The sequence below is a fragment of the Acinonyx jubatus genome, chromosome D3, assembly GCF_027475565.1.
Source record: "Acinonyx jubatus isolate Ajub_Pintada_27869175 chromosome D3, VMU_Ajub_asm_v1.0, whole genome shotgun sequence".
Taxonomy (NCBI): Eukaryota; Metazoa; Chordata; class Mammalia; order Carnivora; family Felidae; genus Acinonyx; species Acinonyx jubatus.
This window is the reverse complement of record NC_069392.1, coordinates 54,955,113-54,982,146: the sequence shown is the minus strand read 5'-3', so window position 1 is coordinate 54,982,146 and position 27,034 is coordinate 54,955,113. Positions and strand designations below refer to the sequence as shown.

The 27,034-nt window shown below is 45.7% G+C and overlaps 1 protein-coding gene and 1 long non-coding RNA gene across 9 annotated transcripts in view; one reads left to right on the top strand and one right to left on the bottom strand.

The window, feature by feature from the left end:
• The first annotated feature begins 1,412 nt into the window (after positions 1-1,412).
• LOC128312501 (uncharacterized) lies at positions 1,413-26,862 on the top strand. 3 transcript variants are annotated; one of them, XR_008291898.1, is made up of 4 exons: positions 1,413-2,908; positions 10,763-11,002; positions 15,056-15,141; positions 21,133-26,862. It is a non-coding gene; the product is annotated as an uncharacterized LOC128312501 (long non-coding RNA). The 3 variants fall into 3 exon arrangements; XR_008291897.1 differs by having other exon boundaries at positions 10,745-11,002; positions 21,130-26,862; XR_008291896.1 differs by having other exon boundaries at positions 1,415-2,908; positions 10,745-11,002.
• MAPRE2 (microtubule associated protein RP/EB family member 2) overlaps positions 16,163-27,034 on the bottom strand; it is a 156,342-nt gene continuing 145,470 nt past the window's right edge. For all 6 annotated transcript variants that reach the window (XM_027068773.2, XM_015082325.3, XM_053206620.1 and 3 more), the window contains 2 exons: positions 23,112-23,270; positions 16,163-17,633 (listed from right to left, as the gene is read on the bottom strand). In XM_027068773.2, coding sequence (XP_026924574.1) covers positions 17,559-17,633; positions 23,112-23,270 — 234 coding nt within the window. In that variant the 3' untranslated portion in view covers positions 16,163-17,558. The remainder of the gene's footprint in view (positions 17,634-23,111; positions 23,271-27,034) is intronic.

The window sequence follows — 27,034 nt, the reverse complement described above, 5'->3', positions numbered from 1 at the left end:
TTAAGAGAAACCTATGTTGACACAATGCAAGGTGCATTGTCTCTGGGACCCTGCTAGGTGACCAATGATTTCCAGTTCCACTTCTGTCAAGAGAGACTATTTAGAACGTGTAGATCTAAAGATTTCCAGCACTTAGTATTAAGCAGAAAGCTTATCATCTTCCACCTAACTATGGAAACTTTGATTCTTCTTAGGTCTGAACATAAACTAGAAGAGTTGGGTGTATAGAAGTGGGTGGATTGTGGGGAGAGGAGGCAGGAATTTAGAGCTAGAAAGGAAAATGGTGGCAATGGGGGATCTGAAAAGGAGCAGTAGCATAGGTACTATCTCTGTATAACAGCCTGTGTCCCTGGAGAGCAGAGAGAGTATCTCCTTTTCATGCCACACTTTAGTTCAGCATGGATTGAGAGAAAAAGTACCGTCACTACTGCCACTATTACTCCTCCTGCTAACTGCAGAGGCAACAAATGTGCTGAGTACTAATTTTGTCCCAGGCACAATGCTAAGCTGTTTACATGCGTGCATGTAACTATTATTCATTTGTGTTTTTTTTTTTATTTTTAAAATTTTTATTTGAGAGAGCACGTGATAGAACAAGTGAGCAGGAGCTGGGGAGAGGGGCAGAGGGAGAGAATCTTTTTTTAAGATGTCTATTTTGAGAGAGAGCTTGAGTGGGGAAGGGAGGGAGAGAGCGAGAAATAGAGAGGGCGGGCGGGAGGGAGGGGGAGAGAGAGAGAGAGACAGGGAGAATCCCAAGCAGGCTCCACAGTGCGGGGCTCGATCCCATGAACCATGAGATCATGACCTGAGCCTAATTCAAGAGTTGGACACTCAACCGACTGAGCTACCCAGGCACCCCACGTGTAACTATTACTTACTGAGCCCTGTGGATGTGCTAGCCTATGGGCATACAGCAAGGCTACTGTTATCATCCCTGTTCCAGATAAGCATATTGAATAAGTTTCAGTAAATAGCCTAGTAACTTGCCAGATGGCAAAGATGGGTCCTTATGCATCACGCTGGTAGATGAGTCACTGAGTGTACGTGGACATGTCAGAGGATGGACCATCTGTGGGGTCACTGTCTTTGCTGTGATTTTCTTCATCAGAGGTAACCAAAGCAGAATGTGCAGTCTTGTATCATCAGGCCACTGGGAGCTAGTGTCATGGTGAATGTGGCAGTGGCTACGTTTCCTCCCTTATTTGGACGCTGGAAATACAGAGACAGGTGGATAGTGTGATTTCTATGTTGAAAGTGAAGGGCATGTCCAGTAAAATATGGTTTTAAAATTATTCCTGAGCTGTTTTTAAAATCAGAACCAATAAAGAAATCTATCTAGAGGAAGCATTTCCCATTAAGTTCCCCTTTGGAAATAGCCCAGGTTTTCTTGTCCTTAGGATAAGGAAGGCAGTTTCAGGAGAAGGAAGTTTGGGGAGAGAGCAGGGCAGGAAGAATAGGAACTTTTTAGATAACGGTCACTTGTAATGGGTTTCCTTTCACCGACGCTGCCTCCCTGGTTACCTCACAGCGTACCTGTTTGTTACTTCACAGTGAGGAAGGATGGTTGCCAGGTGAGTGACATCACATCAGAGCCCTTCCACTGGCTCTGTTTTCTTCTGGTGCCATGCTCCTCTCTGCAGCTATAGAGCTTCTGGAAAGCCTGGAGGAATTGACACTCCTGTTCACCGTGTCATGTTCAGGGCACAGGGTGTGGTAAATATAGGATCTTTTCTTCCTTCTTAGGAGCGGGAAAAAAAGTGCCAGGAATGGGATGGAGGTGAGTGAGGAGGACATGTCCTTACTGCCAAGAGAGGGGCTCATGTGAAAGCTGGGTGTGGTATGTAAGGGGTGACTGGCTGGTAGTTTCCACCTGCTCAGGGTGGAATGACCCCAAGAGGCAGCAGGTTGGGTAGACATGCTCTTTGGCTGGAGCTCTGGGAAGTTTGGTACAAGGCTCTAGAGGAGAGTGAAAGAACAAACCTGAGATCACTCTTTAGCTGCTTTGTGTTGACAGTTCACTTTGGATCTGTGTTTACTTTTATTCCATTGGCTTAGGAAGTGACCTCAGGTCAAGTGAGTGAGAAAAAACAATTTAAATTAAGTCGAAGTACCCATGAAGGTGGCATTTCAATTCAAACAAATTTTAAGTACCTACTGTGCCTCTAAAAGCAGTTTTATTTTGCATTTGACTTTTTTTTTTTTTTTTTTTTTAATAAGGTAGTTCAGACATTAAGCCTAGGGAACCATCCCTTTAGGGCCATGTTTTGACTGTGTCATTTGCTGGCAGTCAGAATTTTTAAGAACCAGAAGGGATCTCAAAGATCATGTCATCTGATTCTGTCATTTTCGTTTTCATTTTATGAAACTCAAAAAAGTGAGGTGCCAAATTATGTTAGCGCAGGCATAGCAAAAACGCAACTGAAATCACATTCCCTCTGCACGATGTTCGCACAAAGCAACAACATAAAACTTGTCTTTTGCTATTAACTACACTGCACTGGTTATCTGTTGCTGCATCACAAACCACCGTGCACTTAGTGACTTAAACCAGTTTATTATTTCTGTGGTTCTGTGGGCTATCTGGGCAATTCTTGCTTGGGGTCTCCCCTTGCTTGTGTGATGCTCAGAGGTCTGAGCCTCTGAAGCCTCAAAGGGGCTGGATGCCCAGGACACTTCACACACATAGCCACCGGATGAGGCCCGGCTGCTGGGCTTGGGATCGCCTTGTCTCGAAGGTCCCTTCTGCTCTGTAAACTTGGGCAAGTTAGTCCCTGTCAATTCTCAATTTTTGAGAATATCTTAGGTTGCAAGGAGGAAATTCATTTAAGTTACTTCTCTGACTTCAAGACTACACATACATGTCACATCGATAAAACTGATCAACTGGATTTCAAGAGCAAAACAACTGGTGAGTCGTTCAGGGTTCAAGCAGGCAGTAGATGTTTATGGATCTTAGCTAAAATGTTGTTCCTTGGTTCTTGCTTGTCTGTTTTCTTTTCCTTTTGCTTCTTCTATTTTCTGTTTCAGACCATCTTCTTTATGTATAACATCGCTTGCCATGATGCTTTCTCAGGGCTCCCTTCATTCTGCATCTAAGTCTCGTTTCCACTGCTCAGTCCTCAATCGTTAGTACAAATGAGACGGAGAGGAGGGCAGAGGACCCTGTGAGTGGCCCAGTTCGTAGAGTCAGGCTATGTGGTCACCGGCAACCCTGGATTAAGTGCCCCTGGGTTAGAATTTCACCATCAGCTATGGCTGGGTGGGGACAGGATCTTGGGGTTACAATCTATGACTGCTTAGGGCTATTCCTTCTGCAGGTGCGTGGTGGGGGGAGCAGTGGGCAGTGCTGAGATGTCTAGTACTAGGGTAGTGGTGGTCTTCTAATATCTGGATCACCTCCCTCATAGACTATCAACAGAAAAATCAGTAATAATAGCGACTATTTATTAAAACTCTATATGCAAGGTACTTTATCCATGCTATCTCCTTTGTTCTTCAGAATGACTTTGCAAGGTAGGTCTATTCTATGTATTCAGATGAGGAAACAGGTTAAGAAATGATCTGCAATTTGCCTAAAATCACACAACTAGAAATGATGTGCCTGGGATTTGACTCCAGGTCAGTGCATTTTCAAAGCCTGTTCTTGTTTTCCTCTGCATGGTGGATTATTTTACTTTTTTAAAAATTCCAGTATAGTTAACATACAGTGTTATTAGTTTCAGGTGTACAATAGAGTGATTCGGCAATTCTATGTTACTCAATGCTCATCACAAGGGTACTCGGTAATCCCATCACCTGTCTCCCCTCCCATCTCTCCTCTGGGAACCATCAGTTTGTTCTCTATAGTTAAGAGTCTGTTTTTTGGCTTATCTTTTTTGTTGTTGTTGTTAGTTTTTCTTAAATTCCACATATGGGTGAAATCATCTGGTATTTGTCTTTTTCTGACTTATTTCACTTACATTATATTTTCTAGCTCAACCCATGTCATTGCAAATGGCAACACTTCATTCTTTTTTTATAGCTGAGTAATACTCCAGTGTGTGTGTGTGTGTGTGTGTGTGTGTGTGTGTGTTTGTGAGACAAAATATTCATTCATCTATCCATAGACAATATGGACATTTAGGCTGCTTCCATAATTTGGCTATTATAAATAATGCTGCAATAAACACGGGGGGGTATATATCCTTTCAAATTAGTATTTTTGTATTTTTAGATAAATAGCCAGTAGTGAAATTACTGGATCATATGGTAGTTCTATTTTTAACTTTTTGAGGAACCTCCATACTGTTTTCTACATTGGCTGTACCAGTTTGCATTCCCATCAACAGTGCAAGAGGATTGCTTTTTTTCTACATCTTTGCCAACATTTGTTGCTTTAGCCATTCTGACATGTGTGAGGTGGTATCTCGTTATAGTTTCTTTCTAAAGCTTATTTATTTATTTTGAGAGAGCCAAGCAGGCTCTACGCCATTAGTGTAGAGCCCGATGTGGGGCTTGAACCTGTGAACTGTGAGATTATGACCTGAAGTCAGATGCTTAACCAAATGAGCCACTCAAGGCGTCCCTCATTGTAGTTTTGATTTGCATTTATCTGATGAGTGATGTTGAACATTTTCTTATGTCTCTGTTGGCTATCTATATGTCTTCCTTGGAGAAATGTCTGTTCATGTCTTCTGCCCATTTTTAATTGGGTTATTTGTGTGTGTGTGTTGAGGTATATAAGTTCTTTATTTTGAGTACTAGCCCTTTACTGGAAATGTCATTTGCAAATATTTTCTCCTATTCAGTAGGGTTGTCTTTTAGTTTTGCTAGTTGTTTCCTTTGCTGTGCAGAAGCTTTTCATTTTGATGTGGTCCAATAGTTTATTTTTGCCTTGTTTCCCTTCCCTCAGGAGATTGTACATCTAGAAAAATGTTGTTATGGTCAATGTCAAAGAAAGTACTGCCCATGCTCTCTTCTAGAATTTTTATGATTTCAGGTCTCACATTTAGGTCTTTAATCCATTTTGAGTTTTTGTGTATGGTGTAAGAAAGTAGTCTGGCTTCATTCTTTTGCATGTAGGTGTCTAGTTCTCCCCAACACCATTTGTTGAAGAGATGGTCTTTTTCCCATTGTATATTCTTGCCTCCTTTGTTGAAGATTAATTGACCATATAGTTGTGGATTTACCTCTGGGCTCTCTATTCTGTTCCATTTATCTCTGTGACTGTTTTTGTGCCAGTGCTATGCTGTTTTGATTGCTACAGCTTTGTAATATAACTTGAAGTCTGAGATTGTGATACCTCCAGCTTAGTTTTTTAAGATTTCTTTGGCTATCTGGGTGTTTTTGTCATTCCATACAAATCTTAGGATTGTTTATTCTAGTTCTGTAAAAAAATGCTGTTGTATTCTGATAGGGATTGTATTGATTGTGTAGATTGCTTTGGGCAATACGGACATTTTGATGTTTGTTCTTCCAATCCAGGAGCATGGAATATGTTTCCATTTTTTGGTGTCATCTTCAATTTCTTTCATCAATGTTTTATATTTTTCAGGTATTATGGGTCTTTCACCTCCTTGGTTAATTTTATTCCTAGGTATTTTGTTATTTTTGGTGCAGTCATAAATGGGAGTGTTTTCTTAATTTCTCTTTCAGCTGCTTCATTATTAGTGTATAGAAATGTGATGGATATCTATATATTGGTTTTGTACCCTACAACATTACTGAATTCATTTATTGGTTCTAGTAGTTTTTTTGGGGGCGTGGGGTCTTAAGGGTTTTCTATATTTGGTATCATGTCATTTGCAAATAGTGAAACTTTTACTTTCTCTTTACCAATTTGGATGCCTTTTATTTATGTGGTTTAATTGCTGCAGCCAAGACTTCCAGTACTATTATATAAAAGTGATGACAGCAGACATCCTTGTCTTGTTCCTGATATTAAGATCTTTCAAATTTTCACCATTGAGTATGATATTAGCTGTGGGTTTTTATATATAGCATTAAAAACATTTTTAAGTTTATTTATTTGAGAGAGCATGGGCTCGGGAAGGGCAGAGAAAGAGGGGGAGAGAGAGAATCCCAAGTAGGCTCCATGCTGTCAGCACAGAGCCCCATGTGGGGCTCAATCCTGTGAACCATGAGATCATGACCTGAACTGAAATCGAGAGCTGGTTGTTTCACTGACTGAGCCACCCAGGTGCCTCTCATATATGGCTTTTATTATATTGACATATGCCCCCTCTAAACCTACTTTGCTGAGGGTTTTTATCATGACTGGACATTATACTTTGTCAAATGCTTTTTTCTGCATCTGCTGAAATGATCATACAGTTTTAAACCTTTCTCTTATTGATGTGATGTATCTTGTTGATTTGTGAATTTTGAACCATCCTTGCATCTTGAGAATAAATCTCACTTGATCATGATGAATGAGGTTTGTTTTTAAAGAATTGTTGGATTCAGTTGCTAATATTTTGTTGAGTTTTCATCTACGTTCATCAATGATATTGGTAGTTCTCTCTTGTTTGTAAGATGTTTATCTGGTTTTCATATCAGGGTAATGCTGGCCTCATAGAATGAATTTGGAGGTTGTCCTTCCTTTTCTATTTTTTTTTTTTTTTTGAATAGTTTGAGAATAGGTACTAACTCTTATATAAAGGTTTGGTAGAATTCACCTGTGAAGCTGTCTGGTCTTGGGCTTTTGTTTGGAGACTTTTGATTACTGATTCCATTTCATTGCTGGTAATAGAGACCAATTACCAAATTTTCCATTTCTTCCTGATTTAGTTTTGGGGGAGGTTATAGGTTTCTAGGAATATGTCCATCTCTTCTAGCTTGTCTAATTTGTTGGCATGTAATTTCTCCTAATATTCTCTTACAACCTTTGTAATTCTGGGATGTTGGTTATTATTTCTCCTCTTTCATTTATTTGGGTCCTCTCTATCTTTCTTTTTTTCCCCAAGAGTCTGGCTAACAGTTTATCAATTTTGTTATCTTTTCAAAGAAATCAGCTCCTGGTTTCATTGATCTGTTCTTTTTTTTTTTTTTTTTTTTTTTTTTTTTTAGTCTCGATTTTATTTCTGCTCTTATCTTTATGATTTCCTTCCTCCTACTGGATTTGAGTTTTGTTTGTTCTTTTTCTAGCTCCTTTAGGTGTAAGGTTAGGTCGTTTGAGATTTGTCTTCCTGAGGTAGGCCTGTATTGCTATAAAGTAACCTCTTAGAAGAGTTTTTGCTGCATTCCAAAGATTTTGGGCCATTGTGTTTACATTTTCATTTGTCTCCCATGTATTTTTTAAAATTTCCTTTTTGATTTCTTGGTTGATCCATTTCTTGTTTAGTAGCATGTTGTTTAACCTCTGTGTATCTGTGTCCTTTCCAGATCTTTTCTTTTGGTTGACTTCTAGTTTCATAGTGTTGTGGTCAGAGAAGATGCATGTTATGACTTAGATGTTTTTGAATTTGAGACTTGTTTTGTGCCCTAATGTGTTATCTATACTGGAGAGTTTTTCATGTACACTTGAAAAGAATGTGTATTCTGTTATAGGCTGGAATGTTCTGAATATATCTCTTACATCCCTCTGGTCCAATGTGTCATTCAAAGCTATTGTTTTCTTGTAGATGTTGTTTGGATGATCTGTCCGTTGATATAAGTGGGGTGTTAAAGTCCTCTACTATCACTGTGTTAGTATTGATTACTTCCTTTATTTTGTTACTAACTGCTTTATGTATTTGGTGCTCCCATGTCCAGTGCATAAATATTTAAAGTTTTTACATCTTCATGTTGGATTGTTCCCTTTGATTATATAATGTCCTTCTTTGTCTCTTGTTACAGTCTTTGTTTTTTATTTATCCAATATAAGTATTGCTACCCTGGTTTTCTTTTCACTTCCGTTTGCATGTGAATGATTTTCCCTGCCTTCACTTTGAATCTACATGTATCTTTAGGTCTGAAATGAGTCTCTTGTGGACAGCATATAGACGTCTTATTTTTTTATTTATTTATCATCCCATGTCTTTTGATTGGAGCATTTGTTCATTTACATTCAAAGTAATTATTGATAGGTATGTATTTATTGCCATTTATTGCCATCATCTCTTGACTGATTTTTACAGATATACTTAATTTTACATCTTTTGTGCTTCCCACTTTTCTTACTCCTGCTTAGGGTCTTTCCTTTCCATTCAAAGAATCCTATTTAACGTTTCTTATAAGGCTGGTTTAGGGGTGATGAATTCCTTTAACTTTTGTTTGTCTGGGAAACCCTTTATCTCACCTTGTGAGCGACCGCCTTGCCGAACAGAGTATTCGAGTATTCGGTTGCAGCAGATCCGCCCCCTCCAGCCAGGCCTGCCTTAGTTCCGGCAGTGGCAAGCCCTCTCTCGCAGACGACCAGCACACAAACCTTGCTGCCACCGTATGGGCAGGACACACATTGCGTACAATGTGTCCACTACCTGCGCATTATGGATCTGTCCCCTCCGCTACACTCTTGGCTCGCGACCCTCCAAAGCGGTGCCACAAGCATGGCAGTGTGCAAGCAGCCCCAACAGGAGCCAGCACCACTCCACAGTGACTCCTGCCCTGGGGGGAGGGAAAGATAACCACACACACCAGTCAGACTGCAGCCCCAGCAGTGGGCTAGAGGCAGGCAGCTGGTCTGACTGCGGGCCCTGTCCACCAAGGACAGCTTCTCAGGGGACAACACAGGGAAAGCACCCTGCACTTGGATGCTAATGCATCCCTGGCAAATGCCTGGTCCCACTCAACTCAAGCCCAAGGCAGCCCCAGGCTGACCTACTAACACCAGAGGGACTAAACCCTGTGCCCAACAGGCAAAGAGAGCTCCTGCTGACGACTGGACTGAAGGAAAAAGCGGCTCAGTCACAGCAGCCAGATACGTGCAACACACGTAGGAGACACGCCTGAAGCATCAGGTTCTGGTGAATAGGGGACACTACAGTGCCTCCTGTTCATAAGGCCACTACTTCCAGGAGCAGACACAGCTGATTTCCTAATGCAGAAACAGACACAAGAGTCAGACAAAATGAAGAGAGAGAAATACGCCTCAAATCAAAGAACAGGATGAAATCACAGCAAGAAACCTCAGCGAAATGGAGTAAGTAGTATGCCTGACAGAGAATTTAGGGTAGTGAGCATGAAGATATTCACCGGACTTGAGAAAAGAGTGGAAGACATCTGTGACACCCTTAACAATGACCCCAAGACCGGCAGAACAACGTCCGTAGCTAAATGGAGAGACAAGGCCACATCAAAGAGGGCGAGGAAGGGTGGAGATGCGATAGGGAGCGAAATGGACCTGCAGGCCTGTCTTCTAGAGGAAGGGACCTATGGGCACCGAGAGGGGACATAAACAGACTGTCAACTGGGGATTCCACATGGGGAAGATGCATCCCTCACACTTGGCTTTGGGCCAAGTTTCATGAGTTCTTAAAACCAGTGGGATTAAAACCTGGAATTTTAAAACTCAGCAGGCTCTGCCCTGTGAGAGGAAAATGAATATCCACCCTTAAAGAGACAGCACAACGAACAGCCTGTGGAGATACAGCATCAAAGCAGCAGTTTGAAAAATGCCTGGGGCCTCCATCAGGGAGAGTTGTTTAACTCCCAGAGTGTAACTAGAGGGACAGAGATTGCTGGGAAACCCCTCCAGGAACCAAGGGGCTGACTTATAGCATTTCCCTCCCCCGCCCCGAGTATAAACTTACAGCCACCGGGGGAAGCAGTGGGGTGCCAACGCCCACTCCCTAACTTGCTAACACTGCCAACCCTACTGCCCCCAACTCCCCTCACCCACCCCCATTTTACCGTTTTATCCTGGGATGAAGCCTGGAACTCTGGGAGCAATTTTCTGGGCATAGACTGTTTTGGTCCCCGGTGGACTGGTTTTTACTGCACTGCGTCTTGACACCTTGTCGTCTGGGGTAGGCCTGGTGACTCATAGGAGCAGCCCCCCTAGAAGGTTCCTGTATTAGCTGTGAGATGCTGTGACGGTCAGGCTCCCTACTTCACTTAATTTCTTCTTAGGACTCATGGAGAAATTTCGCTTAGTCCTAAGTACATCTACTCGACATAACTGTTTCTAGCTTATGGACTCTTTAAATTGAGTCATGCTTGCTTACCTCTTGCTATTGGCAACTAGGAAGCTCAGTGGTAATTCTTCCCCTTCATCCTAGCAAATTCTAGAAGACCTTAGGGCATGTGTGAGGCTCCTGACCATACTTCTGGCTTCCTTCATCTCTTCCCTCCTCTTCATTTGCCTTTGCACTGATTTCCTCAGTTACAAATGTAATGTACTGCTTAAAAAAAAAAATAAACTGCTTTACTTTTTTTTGGACTGAGGAAGGTATGGATTCAAAATGCACCCTCCCCCCTTTTTTTTAAGAGTTCCATTAGAGTAATTGAAGGATACGGATATGATATTAGGAGTAAAAAAGTCACTACTGACTTGTGTTTTACCCATTGGTGCTAAGCTTTTGAAAACCATTAGAGGAGAAAACAAAAACACCCTCCTGTTCCCTCTGCCTTTCTTTAGCTTAAAAATCTCTTGGGTCTGAGGTGGTAGGAGCAGCCTTCCTGGATATGGTTTTAAAGAGTGTCTATATTTGCTGATATTTCCCTCTCTTCTTGGGAGGACAGTTAAGTCAACGCATATTCATAAACATCTTTTTAGTACAGAAATGTGACCAGGAATAAACACCCTCTCTGTGAATCAGCAGCCAGTTCTCTCCATGGTTTCTAGGGCATGGTTTCTCCACAGGAGCAATGTTCATGGAACCCCTGACCAAAGATCTTCCACGGACGAGATACTTGGAGCCGTGGGCTTCTCTTGTGCCAAAGCTGCAAGCTTGTGGAATCCTCTTGCCGGCCCTTTGCCTCCTGCCCGCCTCCGCTGGCCTTGGGCCGCCAGTCCTGCTGGTGCCCTCTGCCCCCCCACCCAGGGTCTGGGCTCTTACTTTGCCTGTCCTGTGAAGCTGTCCAGCACAGCTGCTGCCTCAAGGTAATGTGTTGTTGTGGAGCTGCATCCGGGTTGATGATGGGATCAAGTTCCCCTTCCCCACCCCCATGCGATTTTCAAAACAGGAACAAGTGACTTGAGGATACTGGATTCTTCTTAAAATATCTTAAAAGACAAGAGGGATCACCTCTTATATCATTGTCCCCTTTGCAGTCTTTCCTTCTCTCTCCTTCAGTAGGGAAATCGTGTAAGGGAACTGCCACTGAGCTGGAAGACTAGCGAGTGACGAGAGAGCTGAAAGCTCTTGTAGGCCCAGCTTTGACAGGTACAACCGTTCAAGAGTCCTCCTTCTAGATTTAAAAAGCCTCAGCAGGTTCAGCCCCACAGCACAGCACATCAGTTTGGGGGCCCTTCTACATAGAAACCCACCGCTTTTGTTTTTCTTTGTGGAACGCATGCAGTGTAGTCCCGTAAGAAAACGGGAGAGGCCATTCACAGCCTGGAAACCGGCGTGGGTAACAGAACACTACCGTGCAGCATGCCGGCGTAGGCCCACCGTTCCCATCAGCTCGGACACCGAGGACTTAGATGAGGCTCTTCCTCAATGTTATGTGCTGGCTGTATAGCTGGGTGGCCCAGCATACCATTTTCTTTTTTTAAAATATTTATTTATTTTTGACAGAGAGAGAGAGAGAGAGAGCATGAGTGGGAGAAGGGCAGAGAGAGAGAGAGGGGGAGACAAAGAATCGAAGCAGGCTCCAGGCTCTGAGCTGTCAGCCAGAGCCTGATGCGGGGCTCGAACTCACAGACTGCGAGATCATGACCTGAGCCGAAGTCGGACGCTTAACCGACTGAGCCACCCAGGCGCCCCCGGGCATACCATTTTTAAGTTGTGTGTAAACTGACTATTAGTGTTTTCAAATAAAAGTCTGGAGCCTCTTTTTCATTCTCAGAGGCTAACAAAATCGTGTGTTCTAACTACGGGTTACCTATGCTGTGAAGTCTTTGCTTAGTAAAAACAGCAGAGATACAACCACATGTCTGCAATTTCCAACATTATGTCCTCAGAAGAGAAAAATTATTACATTTGATCCTTTATAGATCTGTAGGTATGACAAATACAACCGTTCACTCTGTTTATTAAATCTTTAAAAGGAATATGTTTTTCATCCTTAAGTAAATGTTATCAAAATTTAGAAAGAAAGGAAAACTAGACGACGTTGGATGTTGTAGTGATAATGTCTTGGCTGTGACTGGTCAGCATTCTGTGACATTAATTTCAAATCACTCAAGAAAAATGGAAAATGTTCTGAGGTAAAATTCACATTTTCCTTCTCTGTCCCATCACATGAGCTAAAAGGGGTGAGGTGGGGTGGGCAATGTCTGTATCTGTAGGCCAGGAGGATCCCTGAACCTATCTTTGAGAGAGCTTAGCCTATGAAAGACTGACATTTAAGGTAATTTTCTGTAATGTCTCTCGGGAAGAACTTTGAAAAGCCGTTAAAAAACTGTTTCATTGGGAGAAGGTCACATTTCATCTGTATGATAAATGTATCAGATTCGAAGGGAGTGTCATAGTAGTAAACTGTGAATTTAGATCAGATTAAAACTATGAATACATTTATGGGAACTTTTTATTACTTCTCTAATTTCTAAAGGTTAGAAATTAAGGTGTGAGACTGGACCAAAAATTTTTAGTGAATAAGATAAACACAATTTAAAATAAAAAAGTTATACAGATAAACTTCAAAACCTAGAGAAATAGTTAAAAATATGAGGGACATTTGCTGCATAGCTTTTTTTCTGAAAAAGGAACACATTTAGGTACTGGGCTAGTTCCTTCTGAATATCATAAATTCAGAGGTATTTCGATATATTATTACCCTTTAAAAACACTTTGTTTACACTCAGTCTTAACAAAATACCACAGGAAACCTGAAGAAGCTAAAACGTGACAGGCTACAAAGATGCAACATTTGCAGTGGAGAAAGAAAGATGCATTCAACAAATTAGCTTCAGCTGGGCCTTCCATTGATCACAATCCTAATCTCAACACAGGAGGCAGCAAGGCCTTAACCAGTGCCCTTTCTGTGTGAACCCTACCTGTACGAGGTGGGGGGGGTCTAGTTAGGTCAGAGCAGGGAACGGGGGTCCTGCTCGTGGGCAGTCATGTGAGCTGAAGTCCTGGTGCCATCTGAGGGTCCTCCAGGGCTCAATGGATTTTGCCTATTGCCTTTGTTAGGCAATAAAGCCAGAATGTTTCCAGTGAATTCCCGGTTTCACAAACAGTAGTTGTTGCACATCAGGGAGGTGCCCTGCTGTCACACCGATGCTGTCGGGTGGCGTGTGTGAGTGCTGACAAGCTGGGTCGGTGGGTATTGACTAGTGACAGTAGCTGTAAGGATCATAGTAGCTGTGTTCCAGAGCGAAGAGGAAGACTCAGGAAGGCCAGAAATGAAGTCCTATGTTTCATTTTAGAGAACTGGCATGTTACAACTTAGTGGAATTACATGAACTCCTCTCTGCCCCCACCTCCCCCAGACTGCTGGGCCTACCCATAATGCCAGTAGGAACGCATTACATTTTTAGAGACCATCTCAGATTGAGTCAATGGAGCAAACATGTTATTTCACCACTCTTGTACCATCAGTGATGTGTTCACCAGAGTCCACCAGTGTGCCCTGTAAGTAAGAGAAATTACATGGATTCTTGACTATTTGTGGGCAGATGTCTAATACCTAGTGTTTAAAATCCCAGGGTTAGTGGATGAAATGGAAGCACGTGGGTTTTGAGCATGAGCTTTCCCAACCCGGGTTACGGCTCAGACTTCTGTCACAAACTTACCCGGTGTAGACAGGAGTGTAGATGACGAAGAGTGGCGGTATCTTTGTCTTCTGTCCTTTTCCCACTTCTCTGCTCTTAAAGGGGCCTAAAGGCAAGTGAATGGAAAACAGTCGCCAAAGGATAGTATAGAAACAAAACTGGCCTCTAGGTGGTGCTTGAAAGCAGTTCAGGGAAGGCTGGCCTCCTTCAGGGTGAAGAGTATAGGTCGGCTGAGCCTGAGTAACCTGCCAGCTCCTGGGCAGAGTCTCCAACAGACTGCCATCACCTGTTCTAGCCTCTCCAGGTGGCTCACTGGGCCACTTCTAATGCATTTCTTTTTTCTCCTCTTCCTGGGCCTATAAGTTTGGATTCTATTTTTGTGTATAAATCGCCACTGTTAGCCAAAGTTGTCAAACTAGAGGGGGAGAACGCACTGAACCCCAAAGCTTTTGCTGATCCGAGGTTGTTTTGCCATGAAGCTTTCCTCTGAAACATCTGCCTGCTTCTGTCATGGTTCCCTATTTGCCCAGCCCAGTCTTGCCCAGATGGGGCAGGCTGGGCCTGCAGGGGCCAGACTTCCGTTTGCCTGCAGGTGGAGTACTGCCTAAGGGAACGGCTTATCCTTATTTTGGATGAAGTTCTTAAAAAGGGATCACAGCTGCTACATCTGATATCAGGTACTAACCTTTAATTCCTGTTAAAACCTTTGCCAGCAATAAAAGCAAAGACACGCCCCTGCCCCACCCCCTGTAAATCATCCTAAGATGTGGGTAGTTGTGTGGATCCTTGAAAACAGCCTATTCATACACACATGCTCACTGAGAAGCAAACTCTAGCATAAAAAATTTAAGAATCTGTAAATCCAGTCCTTTTAACATATACTTTTTTTTATTAAATATGTAAAAAGATAAACGCAAGTCAAGTTATTCACATATTCAGAGACAAAAAAACTATTCTACCATGCGACAATAGGCGGGTAATGTAAAATGAATGAGATACATCTGAATAAGACTTTTTCATCTATTATGTCATTACTTATCTATATTTATAATTAACAATACATATGTTTACATTCCTTTCAGTTTACATTTAATATATAACAAAAGCTTTATGGTGTACTATTTAGTAAAAGTAATCTGAATGCATATTAAACCTTAACGGAATAATGGAAATACTCACCAGGGAAGGGAGGAGTTCTTGGTTCCCTTCTGGAGTTTACTTCTCTCTGGTCAACAAGGTGTTTGTCTTTTCTTTTTCTGCTTTTCTGCTTAGAAAGAAGAGGGGCTCGCTCTCTCTGCCCCCTGCTTCAATCACTTCCTATCTGACATGAGCAGCAGAAGTGCTATAACCAGCCACAGGTGTGTGACTAAGAACGAAGTCTGGCTTCTGAGAGGGAGGGGGAGCACACGAAGGGGTACTTCTCAGCCCAGCGTGAGGATGCGCGATAGGGGGCCGTGGAGTACGGCATGCCCTGGATGCTGGGATGGGAGAATGATGGGGTGCAGTCCTCAGGGAGGAAGGAGCAGCCCTGGTAAAGGAGACGCGGTCTGCACAGAAACAGGGGTGCAGCCGAAGAAGACAGAGCTAGCTGTTAAAGATTTCCCGAAGCATCCATGATGTCACGTGCGATACGGCACAATGGAAGAGGTTTCAGATGGAGACAGAAAGAGGAACTTGTAGCTCTTTTCTAAATCAATGAATAGTTGGCTCCAAGGCTCTCTCATGGAGAATGAAGTATGACCCCTGGGGAAGGGGAAGGTATCGGGCCAGTATGTTTTTCCAGCTGAGAAGGCTGGGGCTGTTGGGGACAGAGCAGTGGTCACTTGTGAGGCTGAGGCCAGTTGCACATGATCACACAATCACCCACATGACAGGAGTCTGGGTCTCACTCCCCGTGACACTGGGTATTACTGAGATGTCCAGGGCCGGCCAGGAACTGCCTAGGAAACACTAGAGTATCATCGGCATGGAATTACTTACTGTGCCTCTTTACAAAAGCTATTTTTTGACAAGGAAACTCAGGACAAAAGGCCAGGAGGAGACCACACCATTAAGCAGGATGCCGCGTATAGCACAACCACTACCTGTAACCAGGTGTGGGAGGGATGTCACTGCCGAGAGCCAGGCTTTCCAGCCTGAGAGAAATGAGCTGCCGCTGTTGTGCAGAGCAAGCAGGAGAGAGAAGAAAGGGAAACCAAATACCACAGAACCTCTGTCCAATTCTGCACAGTGTGTTGTGATAACCTCAAAAATACACTCTTTCACATGTAACTCAGATACCACGTTGCTGCAAAAGATTTTGAGAAGACTTCTTTTGGTGGAAAGCTTCAATGGTGGAATTGAGAATTAGTTCATCAATTAATAAAGAAATGTCAAAGCTTTAGGATACATAATTCAGAAATTTATTTTAAGCTTTTCAGTTAAGAGGCAAGTGGGGTGGGCACACTTGTTTGGCTTGCACCTGCTAAGTCAAATAACAAGTGAAGTAAATCTGAAGTTAGAAACCAAGTGAAATGAATGATCCAGGAAGGGATACCTTCTGTCAAAGGAATAAAAGAGGCAGATTTGGAAAGATACTAAGAAAATGTGCAAATATTTGTTAAAAAAATAAGGAATGCTTTTAATTAATGTTTCCTCTCTTTATGAATTGCCAAGGTTATCAAAGGTCAATGACAAGGAGGGCCACAGTATGAACGAGGGGAGATTCCTTATTCCAGAAGGTATTGGGAGTCCTAGAGTTTCCTGTGCTGTCATTCCAGTGTCAACACCAGACTTGGGAAGCTGGCGTCTCCCTTGGAATGATGCTCCTAGTAAGGTGGTCTTCACTTCCAGCGAGTGTGCAGCTCACTGCGGAACCGTGACGCTCACGCGCTTGGGCCGCACACCCTCAGGGCATTCTACAGGAGGAGTCCCCTAGCGTGGAGGACAGGCTTTGGGCGGAGACCCAGAGAGAGGCAGGAGGACGGGGACCTACGCAGACCCCCTCTGGACTGTAGCTGACTGACAGCTAACAGGGGGAGGGGCTGCCCACCAAAGAGGACCCTGAGAAAGAAAACAGCATGAGAACCTGGGGGGGGGGTGGGCAAGCAGTTGGAGAGCTAAGTTGAGATGGTGTTGTCCTTGAGTGAATGTCTTTCAAAACTAACTGTGAGTTTGTCTAACATGCTCAGGGAGAAACACTGGGCCCTGAAGTCCTAGTTTTGATTCTTTTTTTTCCCTTAAGTGTTGGGAGTAGAGGGAGAAACTGGTTTTCCCTATAAAACAAGTCACTGTCCTTATGGCTTTCATATCAAGTATCTCTTTCCCTTTGTTCCAATTTATTATTTGACCAAATTTATGTTCAGAGGTTAGACTTGCAAACATCAAAGCACCACAAATGTGTGACATCTAGTGACACTGGGTTGAGAAATGCCAATATAAATACCATATATCAAATTACCATTGTTTCACACCAGGATAAAAAGGGGGTGTGGGTGGTGGTGGGGTGGGGAGAGTTGTTCTGGAAAGAAATGAAAAGAGCAGAATCAATCTCAAGCAGCCAAGTGAAGTAGAAGATGTGTGACCCCACGATCTCTCAGGTAGGCTGCCACACGGCCGGCTGCTAATGGGTCTTGGCAAAGGAAACGGGAACCGAGCGCCGTGGCTGGCGTATGCAACAGTGCGTTGGTGTTAACGGCAGACTGGGAACAACTGGTTTCTGTTGAGCTTGAGGCCACACGTTTCTCCAGAAGAAAAGTTCCCACGCAAAGTCGAAGTTGAGAGCTGCCAGGACCCTTCAGTACTCTTCCTGCTGCTGGGGCTGCTGTTCGTGGACTTGTTCCTCTGCCTCCGGCTCTTCCGGGTGACCCTCCTACAGCACAGGGGGAGAGGTTTTGGCTGGAATGATGGACGTGTGGGCGGCCCTGCAGAGGCCACAGCCCCACGACCCCTGCCCAGGACGGCATCTTCAGGCTGGGGGGGGGGGGCATGGGTGTAGGCACACCGGCCCCCCCAGGCGCTTCCCCACTCCCAGGAGCCAATGCGCGCACCCAGACTGCTCAATGGACAGGTCATTCGAGAAAACACTTGTCGGGGTCTGCGCACCAAACAGTTCTCCTGTCTTGGAAAGACCTCTTCATAGAAGACGTTTCCTACTCTCCTGCCCTTGTGAAAGAGAACCGAATGCACTGCCTCACAAGCATCCTGACAACCATGAGGGAACCCACTGTGAGATGGCACTGGGCCCCGGACGTGGAGCTTCTGATTCCTTCCCTGTCCTGCCCCAGTAGTATGTCCACCTGAAGCAGACCCTGTGCTGTGATCTGTTACTACTCTGATGCACGGACCCGGCTGGTTGCGATGGTAAGGCAAGGAAGACACACGGGTTTGGGGGGCTTCTCCACCAGGGGGGCTCAGCAGCTGTAGCTCAAGGACTCTGCTCTGGGAAAGTGAGGCCTTGGTGCGTCCTTCACTGACCAGGACCTGGAGGGGTGAGGTGTCCTGCTTGGCTCCAAAAGACCTAGTCATTGATTTGCCTGACCCCATGAACGCCAACTCCAGGGAGCATCAACCCTAGTCAGCTCATTGATATTGTGACCTCACAGAGAATAAGCTGCTCTTATTACCCAAGCAGAGGGAGTGTGGCTAATGAGTACTGCCGATGGCTCCTTCACGAAGGCATGCAGGGACCTAGAGCCATGCATGTGGCCCCTCACAGCAGGCACATGCACTCCTTTCTTAGCCAGAGACCCCTGCCTTCAGGTCTATTCCCTGCGCTTAGGACAAGCCAATCCAACCGACCGTAGTCAGTCTTCTCCCCTGAGCCACAGTTCTTTCTTTCCCTGGTCTTGGAGTGCTTTGTTTCCAGCTTGGCTATAAAACTTGGGCTTGTCATCTTGTCTCCACACTGTGGCTTCTGCCACTGGGTCCTGAGGTTACTCAAGGCACCAAGAGGGCCTCATCCATCTGTGTCCTACCTTACTTATTTCACAACTCAGTGCAGGTTGTGTTGAAAGGAAGAAATCCCTGAGGACAAAACAACAGAGGATTTGAGACTCTCAGCCAAGGTGCCATGCTGCATATTTTCTGAGAGGCAGTAAAATGTCAAGGTTCTAAACACGGGCTCTGGAGTTCATATCCTGGCTCTGCTCTTTACCAGCTGGGTGACTCTGGGCATGTAACTTAACTGCCCAGTGCCTCAGTTTTCCCATCTGTAAAATGGGGGATTGTAACAGGAGTACCCGTTGAACAGTTTTCCATAAGTTTCACTGATCGAGGAGTCAGTGGAGTCCTTGAATTCAACAGAGAGGTCAAGGTAGGTATAGAACAGTGTTTGGTTCATAACACATACTTGTGTGAGCTGCAATTATTACTTCTTGGTGGGAGAACTCTGAAATACATTCTAGAAGTGAAAAAGTTTTAACAAGTCACCTTTTCTGGGACAGCAGTACAAAGGGCCATCACACTGAGGACCCTGGTTCAAATCTAGCTCTGTCCCTTTCTGGCTCGGTGTCCAGAGGCCTGTTACTTACAAACGGTCAGCTCTCTCCGTGCCCAGGACCACACCCTATCAGCAGCACCCACAGCTCGCCCGCCTCTGAAGCGTGAAGGTCCAACACCCTACTCTGCCTGCACAATGCCATCCTTTGGCCCTACCCCCCCACCCCCCACTTGCTCCCGGGCCCTCATGGCAGCTGCCCACTGCCCTGCTCCTCTCTGCTCCGAAAGTTCGTGCCTCAACGGCGAGTGCCATTCTTGTGGGAGTAGGGGAGTAGTTCTTGCGGGGACTGTCACTGGCTTTTCCCAGTAAGTGCTCTCGTTCTTGTCTGGGGGCAAAAAAGAAATCTAGTGGTCGTGGGACTTTACCCAGACTGGTGACCTGGGAACGCGCAAGTGTCTGTTCTGCCAGTGTTCCTGGCTGACCCCTCTTCTCCCTGCCTTCACCCCAGAACCAATCACTCCTCTAAGCTTTCCATCCTTCCATCCTTGTTCATTCTTCCATCAGGTTACAAGCTGCAGCCCCGAGTGTATGCGCGTGTGTGCGGGCTCACTGGCTGGCTGCACAGCTGCCTCTCTGGCTGAGTTCCCATCCCCTCTATGGGTCAGGGATGTTAATTCATCCATCATCCTAACCGTTCAATGCTAGTGTGGTGCCTTCATTTCACACTGCTAGGATTTCAGCAGGTCTCAAGAGTACTTTTCTTACCTGTTTTGCGCGTGTTAGGCTGCATGGAAGATCTCAAAAAAGAGGATCCGTATGACATTTTACAGAAAATCTTATTTGCTCACATCACAACTGGGAGTTAACCCAGGACGGAACGTCAAAGCTTGGATTCAAATACTGTGAACCTGTACCAAGCTGTAGGACCAGGAACCTCTAAGATCAGACCTCACCCCTGGCCTCCCGTTTATACTTGCCCAGCCAGGGGGCTTTGTGGTCTCCAGCTTGTCGAGGGCAGTTCCCTCAGTCACAGAGCCCCATTGTGATGCCCTCCATCTGCAGGAACTGCAGACCCCAGGCCCCTCTTACTGGGATAAAGAGCAAACCTCCCAGCTTACCAATGGATTGCTAATGCTAGGGGTACAAGCTAAGGTGGTCTGAAAGTCTGCAGACGAATCTTTAAGTCTGAGGCAGTTACACTGCATAGCACAGCTGAGTGCTCCCACCTCACACGATACCGTGTAGGCTGGCTCACAGAAAAAAAACTGTCTTCTTACACCCCATACAAGAAAACAAACACACATGTAAGCAGGAGGCCAGACAAAACTTACGCCAGATATATGACCATGCCCTGGAGTGCCACCTGCTTAATTCTAATATTTGCATATCAATCCATCACATCTTTCTGAATGTTTAGCTGTATCCTTAGAGTTCCTTATTCTTAAGGAAGGCCCCTCCTTCCTAGATGTACAGGCTCAGCTGCCCCCACGCACCCCAGCCTCATCCAGCCATTCTTTCCTCTGGCCTCTGTCCATGCGGTTTTCTCTGCCTGAAAAATCCTCTCCCTGCCTTAGCTCCAGGACTGCTGAGGGTCCTAGTCGTTCTTTGAAGCCCACACAAACGTCCTCTTCTCTGTCAAGTAAGTCTTTGCTGTTTCTCCAGGCTCCTTGTCCGTGATCACCGCCCAAGTTTATGTGTCTGTGATCACATGTATCCTACTCCAACATACTCTAGTCAGTGGTGCCCCGTCTGCCTGCCTCACTGAGGCAGTGGCTCTGTCCCCTTTACGCACACCCCATGCTTCCTCCAGTGACAGAAACACAAGCTCTTCCTAAGAGCTCTTGGTTGAGGGGGGAGGAATCGTTAGGTCACTTAACAGTGGCTTCTGTGACAGTGCCTCAGGAAATAAGTTGCCCATTTGTATCAGCAGGTACACCTCAGCTGACAGATGGACAAGGCGGCAGTTAACCAATGAATAAGCCGAGATACCTGTGGCCCGTGAGGGAAAAGATCCTGAAAATGATAAAGAGAGGCACTGGAGAGATGTCAGGTGATCTGCTCTGGAACCTTCCATTAAGTTTCTACAACTGTGAACTGAACTGCACCTGTTTACTGCTGCACACGCCCTGCTATCTGCATTTCTGTATCTTCCAAACATTCTATTCTAGGATCGTCTGACTCGGAGAATCAAAGGCCAGCCACCATCAAATAAAGACTTAAAGAGGCCTCTCCAGCAAACACCTGCACCTGAAATGTCCACGTAGGGCTCATCTGTGTTTTCCTGAAGACTAGGCAATCAGGCAGGAGCACACTAAGAAGGCAGGAATCTCCCCTGGGGCAGCCCTGCCTATCGGCTGCTGCCACCAGCATTCAGTGGCCTGTGTCAACTCTGAATTTGGAGTTTGAGAGCGCCCCTGTACAAGGACTCCGTCTGGGGAGACTGGGGACAAGATCTGGCTTGAGGTGACCATCGCAAGAGTTTTCCTCCTGCCGACAGCACAGGGCGGCATAGATCTGGCCCTGCACGCTGCCGTCCTCCCTCAGTGGGCCTGGTCCTTCAGCTACACAGTGCTGGGGAGACTGCATTGGATTTAGCCTCCCACAACCTTGTGAAGAGAATAACTGTAATTCACATAGTACCTGATAGACTACCAAGCACTCAGGGTGGTGCGGGCACACTAGACATCAACCGGAGGTTTCTGCCATCAGATCTGAAAATACGGAGAACCGTATTTTGTGGAGCCATCGCTGCCTCTGGGACCTGGCAAGGCAGCGTCCCAGGACTTCAAGATCTATAGTCTGAGCCAAAGATAACTGAGAAAAAAGCTTAAAAAAAAAAAGTGGTGGGGGCGGGGGGAGGGTGAGGAATGAAAAAAGTGGAGAGGCCTCAAACCTTGGATTTCATCCCTCGAATTCCAAATCTTACATGGAGTAAACATTTGTCTGGTACTGGGCTGGAATAAGTCATAAAGTACCCTTGCCGGTGACTTGTTCCATTCTGTCCAAGTGCTAACACACGCAACTTGACCACCGGGCTCCGGGTGCGGCCCCAGGCCTCCTGGGCCAACAGAGTCAGACTCTTCTACCAGCTTCAACACAGCCTCAGGAAGAGCTTGAGGCCCCCGCCTACTCTTCTGCATCTTCCACAGGGCGGCTCTGTAGAAGGTGACGCTCTTTCAGGCTCCCACGCTTGTCTTGGTGCCGGGGCCCCTCACTCCCTGCACTGGCAGACTACTTCTCCCGCCTTGCCTTGCCTTCCCTTCCCCTCCTTGATTCTTGAGAGTTTTGGTCCTCTGCTGCTCCTCACACCTGCTTTCCATCACCAGGATGGATCCACCTCCCGGGGCCCCGCCTTCCTCATGCTCCTGAGTAGCAAGTCCGACAGCCAGGTCTTCCCCGCAGTGAATTCTAAAAGCGTTTTTCAACTGAGGGCTGTTGTACAGCACCGGTCTGTGCTGGCAATGAGTAACCGAGACAACCGGCTCTGAAATAAAAACCGTCGGGCTTGCGGGGATGCGAAAAACACTTAGACTAATTCCTCCTCAAACCATACTCTGATCTGTCATGAAGAATCCTTACATCTACTTTTATTGCTCATCTGCTCAGAGCTGCAAACCACTTAAGATCTGGCTGAATAAACCTAGTTTTCTCAATCATTCCTCCTACTCTCCCCCTCCCACCCCCATCCACTCATCTCTTCCCAGATTAATTCACGAACACACATCCCACAAGCAGGGGTCAATGGATCATGATGATGATGACACTTATTCCTGAGGGAATAGCACACGCACAGGAGGAGTCATAATCCTCAGGGATCCCAGGGCAGCACCCGAAGACACACAGACTGCTGCACCTTGACCAAGAGCATCGCTTTAGAAGCCAAGAGTCAAGGGCTCTCCTCACACTTACGTGTTCTTCCGAAGCATAGAGGACTTCCATTAGTCGCTGCACGAGGTCGTCGTTTTCCTGCCCATGCTCTTGACAGAGTAGCTCAATCTCTCTCAACTTGCCAAAGTAGAAATCCCTTTCCTTTTCCACACCTTCAAGGGCAAGTTTTAATGAATGTACCTGCAAGGGAGGGAGGGTGGAAAGAAAATTCCCCCAAAATCCGGTATAAAAAATGTGACCAACTACACCTGCCTACAACATGTGAAACATGCAAAGACAGATGTGCCAAAATGACTACTAGGCAACGGAGCTTGAGCCCGGGCCACAACGTCCAACTTCAACAACACACTAGTCCTTCCCTCTGCCAACTGAGTGTTCATAACCACTGTCCGAGGGATTGTTTCTGCTCAAGGTGGTTGCATCCAGACCCTGAATGAGCCTTCCTCCTCTCTTAACACAGACTAGGGCACATCCTTCTACTCTGTCCAGCCTCTGCAACGGGGAAGCAGAGGAGAGGGCTAGCACTGTGGTTGCTTGAGATGTATTCTGAGGACCCTACTTTCTTCAGGTAACCATATTTTGTTGTGGAGCCCTTCGTAAATGTTCCTGAGCCACACTAGGCAAAGTCTTTCTACTGAGAAACTGCGTCTTAGCTACATGAGGGAAACTGGGCAAGACTGAAGGTGTGGTTCAGTGGATCTGTTTCAATTCCTCTGGTTTTAGCTTTGGGGACATCGCAGGAAATAGGGGGAAGACTACAAGAAGGAAGCCCCATTCCCTCAGAATAATAGCCCTTGTTCCCTTTTACCCTGGGATGCTGGTTCCAGGACCTCCCAGGGCTGGGTGGCCTCTCACAGTGATTATGGAGATGGCACCAGGGAAGGAGCCAGCAGTGAGGCAGTATCACCCGGGCTGAAGGAAAGCTGACAGTGCCCCACTCCTACGAGCACAGTAGCTACTCACAGGCCTAAACCATGACCCTGTTCCTGCTTCCCGAGAATCCCTTTTTTTAAGTCCCTTGTGCATTTATATTTACACAGACAATATTTGTCAGGAGGTAAATTGAATCTTTCATGGTCTCCATCAGGTGAAATCTCTCATTCAGTGTATTAAAAATCACCCTAACGGAATTTCCAAAAATGACATTTGGAATGGGAAATTGTCTTCTCTAGTAATCCTGGGCCTTTGGACATGCTATTTATCAAACGCTTACCAAACATCTGCAGTGTTGGTCCCCTTCCTGCACACCCGGCATAGGCCTCGGGGATATGGCCCCTCAGAGTTCACCTCACTGCCTCCCTCACCCGCTGCTCAAAAAGCAGCTTTCCCTAGCTTTCACTTTTATTTTTGATGATGCTATGGTTGGGATATTTCTAAGAAAGGAAGGCAACCAGCAGCCTCAAGTCCAGGAAAAAGAAAACTTCCCTTTTTCTAGAAATCCTTCCTTGCTTTACAACAAACCACCCTCCTCCCCAGGCTTGGCCACAGAATCCCTCTGAAGCCTGCATTGGTGCCAGTGGACAGATCTCTGGCAGTTGAGGAGTCTTGAGTCTGTCAGCGCTCCCTGAAGGAGGCAAGAAGGGTCTCTGGAGTACTTCAACCCATGGAAACTAGGTTTGTCTGCCTCTCGAGGGTGCTTTGGTCTGTACAATGTGCAAAGAGGTGAGGCTTTTGTAGAAATATCCAGTCCAGGTTGGCGTTGGGTGGTATTCCAGATCGCCAGGCAATAGATACACAGCTATAGACATCCCTGGTAAAAAGTGATAGAGGCCCAAGTATATGAGGATAGCCAACTGGCAAAGGAGAGTCCATGTTCACGGTCGCACTCATGCAGAGTGATGCCACCCGCACCCTCATGTATCAAACCAGAAGCCTAAGTGGTGGAGGGGATGCTGGGGATGGACCCTTGAGTAAGTCAAGAGGAAGAGACAAGAGGGGGGACGTTCTCTTCTCCCAGTTCTCCCCTCCCTCAGTGTCTGCACACTGCACGTCCTCCTAGGGAGGCCGCCCAAGCCCCAGCATCCGTCCAAGCCAACTGACGCCCACTCTCCAGCCCCCAGGGGTCCCTGAGCGCAGTGGTGACTCCACCCTACTTCCTGTTTGCTAACCCACTTGCCATAAATGGCCCCTAATTATTTCAGTTATGTCTTTTTCTCCCCTTTTGATTCATTTCTATCATTGGAATTGTCTAGCACAGTGGTACTTTTATAGCATGTCATGGGAGACTGCCTGAATAGAGGCAGGAGGCCAAGAAAAGGAGAATTCTTCAAGTTTATGGCACTCGTCACTTTCTCTATTACGACATGTAATTCACTCTCCAGCCTAGGCATGTCCTCGTCCTAGAGTCCTGAGTCCCAACACAGCAATGCCTCTGCGGCTACCCATCAGCTTTAGGGAGCCACCCTGCAGGTTACAAGGGCAGAAAATGGAGGGGGCAATAACAGATAACCATGCAAATGGGTCTGGGTAAGTGTTCAGTAAACAGATGAATGAATGCTCACAATCTGGGGTGTGTATAACCTTCGCTCTGAGGGACTGGGGAGGGGAAGAGATGGGCACACTCACTCCTCCTTGATGTAAATGCGTCAGGGGATAGGTGGGGGAGTGAAGCCCTTTGGAAGTAATAAAGGAATTACAGGACCATTGGGAAGTTCCCTCCCTCTCTAGAGTGACATTTTGGATGGTAGGATGAGGTCTGGGTTCCTTGGGGATGGGAGGCTCTTTGTGTAAACGGACAGCTAATGAGTGTAGAGCCAGCCCCAAGGAGAGGCAGTGGGTCTGGTGGACTAAGGCTGAATGGCAGAGGGGCAGGAAGGGTCTTGAGGTTTCTGTGTGGTTATACTTTGGGTTGGAAGTTTGGAGACCAGGGTGTGGTAGAGGGGAAACAACAGGGAGGAGAGAAATCATGACAAAACATGAGATAATCAAGATATCAAAAGAACTTGGGTTTCTATAAGAAAAGGGTTATAAATCTAAAGCATTATAGACCCACGCCTGAATCTCTTTAGGTCTACTCTGATTTGCTCTGAGCCTTAGGCATGTGGCCCAAGGCTCATTATGGCTGTCGTACCTGCCTTTTATGTGAGAAAAACTCATTACTGGGAATACCATACGGGCTCAAACTGAGAATGAGCAGGTAATTAGAACATTCCAGAGTTTCTAAATCAAAGTCCTGCCCATTGGATAACTTAAGGTTTCACTATTTTCATTAAAGTGACCAGAACTGTAAAGAAATACCCTAGCTAAGCAGCTGCCTGCTTTTAAACTAGATTCTTGATTGCAAATATACAATTATCTCAAAAATGGTTTCCAGACTCTTGCTGGCTCATCAGGAATCCGATTAATCATTGGGAATGGCCCAGCCACTTGGCTGGGAACAGCCTAAGAACCTTGAATAGAGGCTCCTCTCCGGGTAGTGGGAGTAGCCAGGATAAAAGACTCTGCAGCTCAGGGCGGGTGGCTTCTTCAGTGGGCCTCATGCTACCAATCGTTTTATTACCTTTAAGCTACATATAATCTCAGGCAAAATTAGCTATCGTTAGGTAGAAAGCATACCTAAACTTTTATATGGAAATTTTCAAAGGCAGCAGAGCTAGATCTACCATAACCATGAAGAATGTTAGACGAAAAGGGAAGTTCTTCGACTTCAACCACAACCATGGCCTTCTGATCCCCCAGTATTGGGGTCAGTGCTTCTGTGGCATCAAACATCTGCTGTCGTGGCAAGCATTAGGTTCTCGCTTTTGTTTGCACGATCACCTACCCCGTACAACTGCTGTAAGCTCCGGGGGGGGGAAGGGTTAGCTATCTCACTACCATTATATTAGCACCAAGCACCGAGTCTGTCACACAGAACAAGCTTAACAAATAGCTTGTGCAGGAAAGGAAGGAGGAAGAGAGACTAAAGTCATGAATGCTATCTCGACCGGCCAGAAGTGGGCAGA